Source organism: Nothobranchius furzeri, chromosome 16 (genome assembly GCF_043380555.1).
Source record: "Nothobranchius furzeri strain GRZ-AD chromosome 16, NfurGRZ-RIMD1, whole genome shotgun sequence".
Lineage (NCBI taxonomy): Eukaryota > Metazoa > Chordata > Actinopteri > Cyprinodontiformes > Nothobranchiidae > Nothobranchius > Nothobranchius furzeri.
This window is the reverse complement of record NC_091756.1, coordinates 26,287,117-26,300,390: the sequence shown is the minus strand read 5'-3', so window position 1 is coordinate 26,300,390 and position 13,274 is coordinate 26,287,117. Positions and strand designations below refer to the sequence as shown.

At 43.8% G+C, this 13,274-nt stretch overlaps 1 protein-coding gene across 5 annotated transcripts in view; it reads right to left on the bottom strand.

Annotated features, from left to right (window-relative positions):
• Positions 1 to 133: 133 nt before the first annotated feature.
• The window catches only part of rhbdf1b (rhomboid 5 homolog 1b (Drosophila)), a 98,266-nt gene continuing 85,125 nt past the window's right edge, over positions 134 to 13,274 (bottom strand). For 4 of the 5 annotated variants that reach the window (XM_054749685.2, XM_054749686.2, XM_015942402.3 and 1 more), the window contains 8 exons: positions 9,259 to 9,359; positions 9,088 to 9,151; positions 8,473 to 8,567; positions 8,217 to 8,292; positions 1,564 to 1,664; positions 1,302 to 1,455; positions 1,005 to 1,228; positions 134 to 920 (listed from right to left, as the gene is read on the bottom strand). In XM_054749685.2, coding sequence (XP_054605660.1) covers positions 725 to 920; positions 1,005 to 1,228; positions 1,302 to 1,455; positions 1,564 to 1,664; positions 8,217 to 8,292; positions 8,473 to 8,567; positions 9,088 to 9,151; positions 9,259 to 9,359 — 1,011 coding nt within the window. In that variant the 3' untranslated portion in view covers positions 134 to 724. Of the gene's footprint in view, positions 921 to 1,004; positions 1,229 to 1,301; positions 1,456 to 1,563; positions 1,665 to 5,323; positions 5,474 to 6,274; positions 8,293 to 8,472; positions 8,568 to 9,087; positions 9,152 to 9,258; positions 9,360 to 13,274 lie in introns of those variants that run through there. The other variant, XR_011516872.1, reaches the window with a different exon arrangement.

Below are 13,274 nucleotides of genomic sequence, written 5' to 3'. Positions count from 1 at the left end.
CTCGTAACTCATGAAGGAAACACAGTGACTCTAAACTGAAGGTGGTGATTTAAACTAATTTAAAACAACTTTAGCGCCTTTGAAACCAAAAAAAAGTATTTTTGCTTTATGTCAGCAAGGAAAAACCCATTCATGTTAGTAGAAAAGTAGCTAAAATGCTATCATCTTTAATGAAAACAACATTTATAAATGCATGATTTTAACAGTATTTTAAACTAATTGTTTAACAGTTTTTTATCTACAGATTCTGTGTATCAGAAAAATAACGGATTTGTGTGAAGTGTAAAAAGCAGCTTTTCTAGAAACACATTCAGACACAAACTACTGCAGTATAAAAACACAATTTACATGCTGTTAAAGTATCCCCACACATTTCTGTTAGTGAGCATCATTAAGGCACTTTTAAACAAACCCTTTCTTGATGTTGTAATGCCCCTTTTGGCCCCTTGATGGCAGCATGGAACCTGTTTTTCATCATAGTTGAACAGGATTGAGTCTGTTCTCTATCTGTCCTCCAGAGTGACTTTTCAGTCAGTCTTTCTTTAGAAGATAACTTCCCTTAGATCTGCTGTACAGCTTTCAGGCTCAGCCTTTATTCATGATGGAGTCTCTTGGGATCTTTAATTCAGAGATCCGTACAAATCCTCATCTAAAAGCACCCAGTCCAGTTTTCACCCTCACGACACAGCTGATGTCCCAGCTATGACTTTAAAGTGTCCGATCTTCAGTGGAGGTGTGCATTCAGGTCGTATTTCTCACAGAACGTGTCTGTTATCGGGATGCAGGTGAGGTACTCGCACCAGTTGCACTTCACCGGATTCACGTAAAACAGAACGGCCAGCGCAGAGAGAAGACCCACAAAGATCAGCAGGAAGCCCCAGATCTGGATTCGCTTCCGATACATGTCAGAGTGCCCAAAGCTGGAGATTTTAAAACAAACGGAAAGCAAAGTGTCACAAAGGATCTGTGAATTGATCTTAACGCTGATGTTCTTCTTCACTAACCTGATGTATGGAAGGAAAGCGAAGGACAGGAAGAACCCTGACGCAAAACCACAGATGTGAGCAAAGTTGTCGATCCAAGGTAGCAGACCAAAAGAGAAGAAGAAGACCGAGATGGCAAACAGTTTAGCAAACGCTCGCCACGGGCGCTCCAGGATCTGCCAGCTCTGAAACAGCTCCACAAACAAACAGGCCAGGATGCCAAACTGGCTTCCAGCAGGACCCACCTGATAAGAGTCAGTCAGTTGTTAGTTTTTAGACACTGCATGGAAGAATGAAAGGGTTCCCAGGTTGTTGTACCTCTGCTCTGTAGGGCAGGAATATAGCAGAGGCCAAGTTGCCAGTGATGCCGCTCAGCATGTAGATGATGGAGATTCTCAGCCAGCCAGCCAGCTTCTCTAAATCTCTCAGGACCGTCATCTGGAAGAGCACGGACACCACGCAGTGCAGGATCCTGCACATAAAGCCAGAAGTATTGTAATAAACTAATATAATATTTTTAGCAGAGAAGAAACCATGTGTAATTGTGAATCCTGAAGCTTGTTGAGTAGAGTTCAGTTACCCAGCATGAAGAAACAGAGACAGCCACAGCCGAGAGAACTGATCTGGGATGTCCGGATTCAGGAAAGGCAGCAGTCCACAAACATGGTCCATACAGGCCACCTAACACCCAAAGAGACTTCCCTTAAAACCAGTGGGATGACTCAATCCATGAGCTCCAGCGTTCTGAGTCACCATGTGGTTCTTATAAATCAGTAACCTGCTGAGGTTGTGAGTTCAAGTCCTGCCTGGAACAGCAATCCTTCTGCTATGGGTTTTGTAATAATTTCATCAGGGTGGCTCAGGAGTAATCACCAGGTTGCCGGTATTCCAGAACACATTCATTTATAAACTACAACTATTACCTGCTACAGGTTTTTTAGTCACGAACAAGCATTTGTTCAAACAAGAGTCACAGTTTCTAAACAATGTGGACAGCATCGGTCTGTTTCTGCCCTACCATTCACAAATGCCATGTTGTTTTTATTAGTGATGCACCGATACCGATATATGTATTGGGCCCGATACTGGTAAAAGTTAACTGATACCAGGAACTGATACCAATGCAGTTCCTTGAAAGTGGCTTCACTGTAACTTGTGCTGCCTCCAGGAATGGTCAGTTTTTTCACCTACAGTCTGACCTCTTCAGTATCTGGCTATTTGGAGACATAAGTCTTAACTGGTGCTTTCAATCTGCAAGAAAGATACTGTTGCTTGTCCAAGGTCCCTCGCAAGCTCACTCTTATCTAAGACTGGTTTTTATTCACAGAACAAGATGGATGAACAATATGAGTAACTAATCATATACTGAAATGGACAACATGGTTAAATGAAATGTTTTGATTAATCTGTGCTTAAATTACTGAAGTTGAAATTAATATTATTATTACATTGAAAGATGAACAAGGATGAAATGAATATATGACCCATATATTTAATCAGCGCACTGACTGGACAAGACACACTCGCCATACCTCCATGACGCAAGTTAACGTCACTGCACATAGATATTTTCTTATCCACTAAATCAGCATCTTCATATCTGAGGGAGGTATGTATCTGAGGTTTTTGGCAAAACCTCATTACAGGGCAAATTCAGATTTATCAGTATACCAAAATATGGCCATTATTTAAACAGCATCACTTCCTGAGGAATTCAGTTGAGCTAACTGACTGGCCATCGGAGGGAAACTGCTCCCTCGCATCGTTGACAAGCTGTCAAAAACCTGTTGCACGCTACAGCTAACCACCAACGGTTCCTTCAGAATAAAGATGAACCAGCTTCAACTCCTTAAGAGTTATTCCTAGACGCAAATAACTACATGTCGTGACCTGGAGACATCTCGAGACCGGTCTAGTCGGTACTGTGGTTTCTTCTACGGACTTTGGTACCTCTGGGGTCCCCGGACTTCAACACATTCCGGATCTACCACAGGGGTCCCCGAGAGGGTCCGTAGACTCGACAGATTGCGTCTGATGTGGTTTTATAAACCATCACTATAGTCAGAGCAGACCAAATTCACTCCCACTCAGGACTCTGTTTCTGATAACATCATATTCACACATCCTCACACCTCACATTCTATCCACTTAGATTCATTCATCACATAAAGTTTTCCTAGTTGTCATGTTTTTAATTGTTTAGAGAATAAATTTCTTACTTTTATAAACTTGACTCTGTTTGGATTGATACGAAGTGTGTTTGATCACTGAAAAAGTAAAGAATCCTATAATCTTCTGATTAAACATTCAAAGACCAATAAGGTTGATATCTTATATTTATGTAAAATATTCCAGCTTATTGGTCATAAGTAAAGGTAATATATTAAGTTTAAAAGCAACAATAGTTACCCCTTCTACACTTGTCATTTCTGTTCACCTACTAATTAAGTTTTGTGATCATTTCTATTCTATTCTATTAATATATACATATATATATATATATATATATATATATATATATATATATATATATGTGTGTGTGTGTGTGTGTGTGTGTGTGTGTGTATATACATACATATATATATATATATATATATATATATATATATATATATATATATATATATATATATATATATATATATATATATATACCTCACATTCTTTTCCTGTTGAAAGCAGAAGGAAAATAAAACCTGTATTCCAATTATATGCATTTTTTGTGTGGTAAAAGTGTCGGTATCGGTAATCGGTATTGGCAAGTACTCAGATCAAAGTATTGTATTGGTTTGGAAAAAAGTGGCATCATTGCATCCCTAGTTTCTACACAATATGCTGTCAGTCAACACATTTCTACAATACTTACAGACAAGCTGTAGTCACCACCCAGTGTATGGATGGTTTTTGTCTTAGCTACTAATGTTAACATACAACACATCACGGTACAAACAGCAATATTCCAAACCATAGTTACAGTAAAACCTCTATTTCTGCAATGATACAGCTCAAATATAAGCTGATGTCACCACTAAAAATGATGAATAATGGGCACCCAGCTGATTCCAGACTGGATTTCAGAGGCAGGTGCTGAAGGTATATCGATTAGTTGAGCCCATCAAACTTGCTTCACCACTAGCCTGCTCAGTGCATTTTGTGTGTTTTCTTTAGTGTTTTTCATGAATATTTTGTTCACTGAGCAATACTATAAACCAGTATACTATAAAGGAGAAAACTGATTTGTTTTTGCTGGAATGATTCAGAATGTGAACATCAGATGAGGACATACAACTCCCAACCAGGAACAAATGAGTAAAAATTTAGATTACATGTTTTACATGAAACTTCCTGTAAAACTCAAACCGAGTCTGGTAGTTTTGGTGATGCCAGTAATTGGCAGTATTTTTAAACCAGCCGTATTTTGATTTACTACCTGTGGCTTGCGAATTAAAACAAGAATTAAAACAAGAATTTTTTTTTTGAGTCAGATGTTTAAATGTTTGGTAAAGGTAGAGTATGCTGAGAAAGATATATTCTGTTTTTAAAAGAAGTGCTAGTATATATGTGTTATATGATAAAAAGAACCTATTTGGCCAAACGTGTTTTGCAGGTGTGGGTCTGAGTGAAGTGTTTGGTGAATGTAGCTCAAGTGTTTGTTGTTGTAAAACCTTCTAAATTATGTTAAATTCAACTTTAACCTTCTGAGACCCAAACTTGTATTTGGTGTGATTTAAAAGTAAAACAATTCTAATTATTACAAATTAGTCTTTGGTAAAGTGAAGACAGATAAAGCCTACATAAGTGCGGCAGATTAAAAAGTTATGTATGGGCTTGGGGCAACACTTAATGCTTTTATTTTGGTGAGCCAGCCAACAGCATAGGGAGCCTAAAGACTGATTCATGTTTCTCCATCTGCGTCAGTGCGGAGACACGCAACGCCATTATCTGTCCTGCTGGAGAGCTCCGCAAGGACAGATGGAGTCGAGCTCTCTTTTCTAAGCATTCGTCCGTCGAGACGGACAACGAAAGCTTGTGATTGGTCAGGGCGCCTCTGTCGTCTACACCGCCGCCATTGCACCCTCAAAAACATAAAGAGAGCCAAGGATATCTAGCGGCAGACACGGAGCAGCTTGAAGAATACCTCGCAAAAAAACTCTAAAAACGTGAACGTTTCATTCCCCTGTGACTGGAGGAGTGAAAACATGCACAGCAAGCGTTTTATTTGTGGATGGAAATAACAGGAAACGTGGGTTTAGAGGTGGCGAGCGCATGAAGAGGTGGAGGAGGATGAGAGACAAAGAGAAAAAGTCTCTTATATACAAAAAACATAATATAAACACTACCTTGGACCGGATACATGACAGGATACCACAGAACAGCGCTACGCCCTCTGTTGTCCTGCCAGGGAATTGCTTTGCAACACTCCCCAGGAGACGGAGAAGTATGAGAGCAAAACGCTTCTGTCAATCCTTGCGCGTCTGTCCCTTGCGGAGCTGACGGATGTCATTTTGGGTTGTAGTTTTTTGACCCACGACATGCAGAATCACACACAAAGGCAGGAGGTAAGTAAGGCCCTGTCCACACGTAGCCGGGGATCTGCCAAAACGTAGATATTTTTCTACGTTTTGGCCTGTCATCCACACGAAAACGGAGTTTTTTCACACGAAAATGGATCTTTTTAAAAACTCCGGCCAAAGTGAAGATCTGCGTTTTCTCCGTTTTGGGTGACTGCGTGTGGACGGACAAAACCGGAGTTTTAAGGTCCGCAACGTCACTTTCCGCGACAAAGCAATGCTGACATCACGTGTGCGACCTGTGTTTACACTAGCCGACGGCATGGAAGCCTTCAGAGCCAAGCTCTGTCACTACCCGATCCATCAATTGTCCAAGCGCTTTCTGCTTGTTTGTTTTTGCAAGCGGAATTACTGCTCCTTGCGGAAGACCACAGACGAAGGACGAGGTTAAGAACGGGGGAAGTACTGCCGCCTACAGGTCTGGCATGTCCTTAACAACGTATTTATCCGGGTACGTGTGGACGGAGTTTGTTTTTAAAACGTGGTGGTGTGGATGCAAGTTTTTGGAGGGGCGGGTATTCGTTTTTAAAAAAACCCGGCTACGTGTGGACTAGGCCTTAAAAAGGTTTATTTCTTGTACGGGAAGGTGAAGATGAAGGCTGAAGTTCTGGTGGCTCCGGTGGAGTTCTAAAGCAGAGGCAGGAGTGAGTAATTGCAGATCGGCAGCTCAAAGGGTTATGAGATTTGGCTTACGGTGTCACGGGCTGTTTTTATTCTCACCATGTTTTTAGGTTTAAGAATCTGCAGGTGGGCGTGTCTGGAGAGCAGGAGCAACGGCCAGCTGCAGCTCATCTCCAATCATCCTCTTGGGTGTATTTAAGTAGCTGACTTCCTCCACATTCTTGCCAGATGATTACTCAACCTGCGTAGTTCGAGCCAGATTAAAGATTTATTGTCAAGCTAAGACTAAGACATAGACTAAGAAATGTTTTGTGATGCAGATTTCTAATTGACAAGGACCAAGAATAATCCTTCCTCTTATTCCTTCAAGGAACCATCTCCTGCAGCCATCTCCATGAACTTCTCATCAGCTCCACTTCATGCAGCTCCAACTCTTGGCTGTACGCTCTCCACCACGCCCCTACCGCCTAACCCTTTAAGCTCACCACACAGGAACTCTGGACCTCGTCTTCATCAAGACCCCTTTGCAACCCATCTTCATAAGACCAACTAGTGCTCCTTTGCACGCCCTCTAGCCACCTCCTTTTAGTAAGCCTAGACCTTCAGTTACCCATCATCTCTCATGGATATTAACCTTTTCTCTCTTCTTAGAACATCCTGGTACTTCCTGCATCAGTTTGAGCAGTGCTTTGAGTTCTCAGTTCTAAAATAACTTATTTATTTTCTTACCTCCCTGTTTCCGTCTCTGATTCTGCATGTCGTGGGTCAAAAGAATACCACAGAACATGACATATGGTTTCCTGGTTGTTGGAGAAGGCTTTGAGGAGGGTAAATGGCCTGTATTTGATATAGCGCCTTTTAGAGTCCTGGAACCTCCCAAGGCGCTTTACAACACAATCAGTCATTCGCCCATTCACACACACATTCACACACTGATGGGGATGAGCTACAATGTAGCCACAGCTGCCCTGGGGCGCACTGACAGAGGCGAGCATGGGTTAAGTGTCTTCCCCAAGGACACAACGACAGCGACAGACTGAGCGGGGCTCGAACCTGCAACCTTCCGATTTCGGGGCGAGCGCTTAACTCCTGTGCCACCGTCGCCCATAAGCCAAGGCTGGCTGAGCGGGTCGAGTGAGAGTCAGAAGTAATGGCTGGGAGCTGAGCACCAGAGTCCGAGACGTTCAGGTTGGCAGGTGGGGGTTGGAGAGCAGGCGGTCAGGGGCGGGCGACTGGGCTGGCAGGTATGGTTTGAATCCGATGAGTCTATTTCCTGATGATGGAGGTTGGCTGGTGGAGGAGAAGTTCCCAATACTGAGTAATCATCTGGCACTGGTGAGTTGTCCCGACGCCCCTTAAATCCCCTGACCACTGATGAGCAGATTGACGGCAGCTGCTCTCCGGACACACCCACCTGCACACAGAGAGACTCAGCAAAACACAGAGGTTAACTCAGCACAGACCATGACAACGGAGAAGCATGAATCAGGCTTAAGTCTCCTCCCTTTCCGGTCGGCTCATGGGTCCCCAGAAGAACGAAAAAAAGAATGCAACTCAACGAAAAGAGCTATTCTCTAATCTGCTTTGCCTCAGACCCTGGATAAATAAAACTAATGTGTGTTTCAACCACACCCATCATGTACTTTGAGATTTATCAGCTTGTAAATGTTTGTAATTAGCATGACTACAAATTAGACATTTTTGTAGTCCTGGACTTATTTTCACACAAAACCTAAAATAACTTTTCCCCTTGTTCAAAAATAAGCGAGTTCTTGGTGTCAAAATGCATCTTTAATATTCACTGACATCATATGTGAAATCCATGGAACATAACAAGCGGAATTAGAAAATAGCGTCTTTAGCCCCATTGACTTGCATTCATTTTTCGTTCTTCCAGGGACCCATGGTCTGGAAGTCGATGGGTATGACTTAGGCTCTTTATTCCTGCTGTGCTTTTACTGAAAAAAGAACAATGAATGCAGCGTCTCAGCGTTGGCCAGAATAATTGTGGTGGTAAATATTTCCACATTGAAGCACCCACCTGGGAGCAGAGCGTGGCCTCCTCGTGGAAGTAGCCATGCATAAAGTCACAATACTCTCTGGAGGTGATTTCACATCTGCAACACAAAATGCTCTGTTCACACCTCAAAGATACGTTTAGGTGATGTGAGTACAGTAACGCCAAACAATTAGGCAGCTTACAATCAGCAGAAAAAATAATCTATTTAAAACTTGGTCTAATAGACACAAGGTGAGTTAAACCAGCAAGGCTGTGCAGAGCTTCAGTGGATTCTTACCGCCCCTTGGTCCCAATGCAGCAGGGCCGACCTGTGATGGCGCAGTCTATGTGAGGAAGGTTGGTATGATTCCCAGAGTTGTATTTCGTGCAAATCTATGGATCAGAACCACAAGGAAAACAAAAAATGCACTGGTTCTATACAACAGCAAACAACCATTCCACAGCTTTGGATGGATGAAGAGAAAAGCCGGTTGCAAAGATCAGATGTGGTGTTCTTTAACTGTTTAGCTGTGTCCAAAGTCCAAAGTGAACTAACTTTGATCTGTTTTTGCAAATGAACTCGTCTTATTCCCACAATTTTCTTTCTGCTGTGACACGCACAAATGACACGTAAAGCATTATTGTTTTACGTCTTTTTTCAACTAGCAATTTAAATGTTCTTCTCTTGACTTTCATTTTCACATTAACATTTAGAAACTTTTTCTAACAGGTTTCAAACAACAAGAATGTCTCAAATCCCTTGAGGGTGCAGAGGTCACCGCTACCAAATCACACGGCACACATACGCTTCTGTTTAAAATCGGAAGAGAAGGGCCTTTTAACTTGACATTCTTCCTACATGAAACACAGCAGAAACATAACAATGTGATGTGTTTAAACCTGTCAGACTTACTGGCCACTCCGTGATGTCATCTGACCACTCGTGAGGTGAAACTGAAGCTGGCTCTTGACAAATCCTACAGAATCCATAGGACAACAAATTACTGCTGTAATCACACAGATGAGCTGTTTGCTGGTGTGTGATTGAGTAATAATATTTCAAGTGGCCAACAGTTAGTGTTACCTGGGGTCCTGATGGCAGACTGCACCATGCTGACGTACTTCACCATTTAAATGTGGAGCACTGGGGTGCTGAGGCCACTTCACCCACTCTGAAAGAGTGCTCTGGAATCGAAGAAAAAAAATTAACAATTGACCCCAGTGAGGCCAGGCTCACATGGTAAGATTTTAAAATTGTTGTGAAGATTTTCAAAACAGCAGAGATGGGTGTGATAAAAATCATGAACTCATTTCCCTCACAAAACCTCTCAAGATTAAACGGGACTTCAGAGTAAACAAACATGGCAGACGAAGATTCCTGTCACTCTGTGCTTCTGTCATTTCCCTCTCTAATTGGCTACATGAGGCAACACACGCGGAGCCTCGGGACACACCACACATTATCATATTGGGGGACACAGTCCAACATGTTGAAAAGTTATGGGGAGAAAAAAGTCTCAAAATATCTGTGTGTGTGTGTCTAACTTTGTATATGTGTATATAGATATGCGTATGCGTAACTAAAGATTTGTGTGTGTGTAACTCTTGATTTGTAACTTGTGTTTACATTTTCGTATGTGACTTCAGCTCCAACACATACAAATCATTGAATACACACACACACACACACACACACACACACACACACACACACACACACACACACACACACACACACACACACACACACACACACAAATCACCTGGTACACACAGGCAAAACTACAGTAGTTTACAAGTACAAAAATCCTTTTGAGACTATTTTCTCACCTGACTGATTTGTGCGTACATGGTGCATTTGAATGCTGGGTGGAAGCTGGGAAATTTGAACTCCCTTTGGAATTAGTCTACATTTGTGTTACTGAAACAAATATGTTTTTCTGTGGAAAAATAGAGTATCTCAGGATCCTGTAGTTACAAAAGATAGACTGACATAAAATTTTTAATCATCTAAAATTGTTTAGTTAGACACATATGTGTTTATGTGCCATGAAAAGGTAGTCAAAGGTTTAAAAGAAATTACTAAGAGCAGAGTGATTCTCTGACTGGAAAAAGCAGGCTTCAAACCAGGAGAAGGCACGAGAAGATGGCACAGCGTCCTGTTGATCTTTCCTCTGAAGTAAGTAAAAGTAAATCCATCATGCTTTGCAGTCAGGTTATAATGAGACAGCTGTTATTTTAGACCTTTTCAGATGTTTTATAGGTCTGAAAGATTGACACACTATTCTCAGACAAGGAAGTGGCTCTCTGCTTTGTGTGTGCACAATAATATAAAAGTCGTTTAAAAATGCTTTTTTATGATTTGGCCTTTGGCCTGGTATTTTCTGACCATGTGTGTGATTAGATGTATTTGTTGATCTCATTGTTTGTTTTATCAGTTTTTTCTTTATTGTGTTGCTGTGTAATTTATGGGGATCACTTTGGTCAGCTTTCATGCTGTGTGTAAATGTACCATACAAATAAACTGGTATGGTATGGTGTGGTGTGGTGTGGTGTGGTATGATGTAGTGTGGTGTGGTGTGGTATGGTATGGTATGATCTGGTGTGGTGTGGTGTGGTATGGTATGATGTAGTGTGGTGTGGTGTGGTGTGGTATGGTATGGTGTGGTATGGTATGATGTAGTGTGGTGTGGTGTGGTGTGGTATGGTATGATCTGGTGTGGTGTGGTGTGGTATGGTATGGTGTGGTATGGTATGATGGCTTACATCAACTTTTGAACTGATTCAATAATGTTTTTCAATCAACTCTGGAGAAAATGGTCTACTAAAAACCTCACAAATCTCACAACCATTGGACAACAGTTAAATCATCTCTCAGCCATCTTGACTCTCCAGTTGGTGTCAGTTGTGGTGATTCTACAAACAGCCCTTTGTCACGATCTGCCCCTGCCCAACCTGACTGTGTTCCTCTCCTGCCGTGATTGCCCTTATTGTTCTCACCTGTCCCTCGTTTACCTGCCCATGTTTCCCTAAGTAGCCCTCTGTATTTAAACCACCTGTTTTGCCCCTGTCCTTTGTCAGTTCATTGTTTCTGTTCGCTGGTGTTCCTGTTCATCCCATCCTGCCATTAAACCATTTTTACTTTTACTTTTACTGAAGCCTGCATTTTTCCTCCTGCTCAGCTCAACCACACATGGTCCATCATCTCCACCTCCTACACCGTGACAGAATGAACTGACCAAACCGGGACCTGTGGTGAGCATTTCTACATCTCCCTGGAGGACTTATTTTTTCTTTTTTTGTCCTTTAGCAGAAGGAGATTCTGGCCCAGGGTGTTGGCGCATCCTACCTGTTCTCCGGGGTGGTCAAGCCTCTGGGTGGGTTTCGGCGCATCCAGTTCGTTTCCTGTGGTGGTCGAGCCCTTCTTCTCTCCTGCTTTCTGTCCCCGTCCTGTTTTTCTCATGGAAGCTGCGGATCCTGGAGCTCTGAAGGAGTTACACCCCCTACGCACGCCATCATTCTCCGGGGTGGTAGGGTTGGTCTCCCCGCTCTTCTCCTGCTTCCCTGCACCCAAGCCTCTGCCTGAGACCCAGCTAATCGTGCCGTGTACCTGCTCTGACCGGTTGTCGAGCACCTGCCGCCGAGCTGGGTTCCCTTGCATCGCTCCTGCCATTCGTCCACTTCCTGGTCCATGCTGTGGGGCTTATGCCTGCAGGTCTCGTGCTGCTGCAGCCTCTGCTGGGTCCCACGCCTGCTCCTGCAGTTCTCTGCCTGGGTCCCATGCCTACTGCTGCAGCCCCTGCCGGGTCCCACGCCTGCTCCTGCAGTTCTCTGCCTGGGTCCCACGCCTGCTCCTGCAGTTCTCTGCCTGGGTCCCACGCCTGCTCCTGCAGTTCTCTGCCTGGGTCCCACGCCTGCTCCTGCAGTTCTCTGCCTGGGTCCCACGCCTGCTCCTGCAGTTCTCTGCCTGGGTCCCACGCCTGCTCAAGTCCCTGTTCCAGTCATGTCAAGTCCCTGTTCCAGTCATGTCAAGTCCCTGTTCCAGTCATGTCAAGTCCCTGTTCCAGTCATGTCAAGTCCCTGTTCCAGTCATGTCAAGTCCCTGTTCCAGTCACGTCAAGTCCCTGTTCCAGTCACGTCAAGTCCCTGTTCCAGTCACGTCAAGTCCCTGTTCCAGTCACGTCAAGTCCCTGTTCCAGTCACGTCAAGTCCCTGTTCCAGTCACGTCAAGTCCCTGTTCCAGTCACGTCAAGTCCCTGTTCCAGTCACGTCAAGTCCCTGTTCCAGTCACGTCAAGTCCCTGTTCCAGTCACGTCAAGTCCCTGTTCCAGTCACGTCACGTCCCTGTTCCAGTCACGTCACGTCCCTGTTCCAGTCACGTCACGTCAAGTCCCTGTTCCAGTCACGTCACGTCACGTCCCTGTTCCAGTCACGTCACGTCAAGTCCCTGTTCCAGTCACGTCACGTCAAGTCCAGTCTTCGAGTCCCCGTCTCCTGTTGTATAGCCTTGTGGGCGTCTGGTATCCGCCCTTAAGGGGGGGGGGGGTACTGTCACGATCTGCCCCTGCCCAACCTGACTGTGTTCCTCTCCTGCCGTGATTGCCCTTATTGTTCTCACCTGTCCCTCGTTTACCTGCCCATGTTTCCCTAAGTAGCCCTCTGTATTTAAACCACCTTGCCCCTGTCCTTTGTCAGTTCATTGTTTCTGTTCGCTGGTGTTCCTGTTCATCCCATCCTGCCATTAAACCATTTTTACTTTTACTGAAGCCTGCATTTTTCCTCCTGCTCAGCTCAACCACACATGGTCCATCATCTCCACCTCCTACACCGTGACACCCTTTGAAGAAACATGGCTGACTCTGTGCGTAAACCAATGTGGAAGCCTCCTTAATCACTCAGCTGCAGTTTTTCTCATCAGAAGGATGCCATCACCAAACTATTATCCTGTCTGTATACCCACCATGGTCTCCTTCTGTGTCGTCCTACTGACCAGACAAAGGGTCATCTGGCTCTAGAGGAAAGCCTGGTTGTTCTTATTGGATGATTCTTGTTAAACAGAAGTCCAGAGATTGATGGAAGAACATAAGAATCACATGGTCC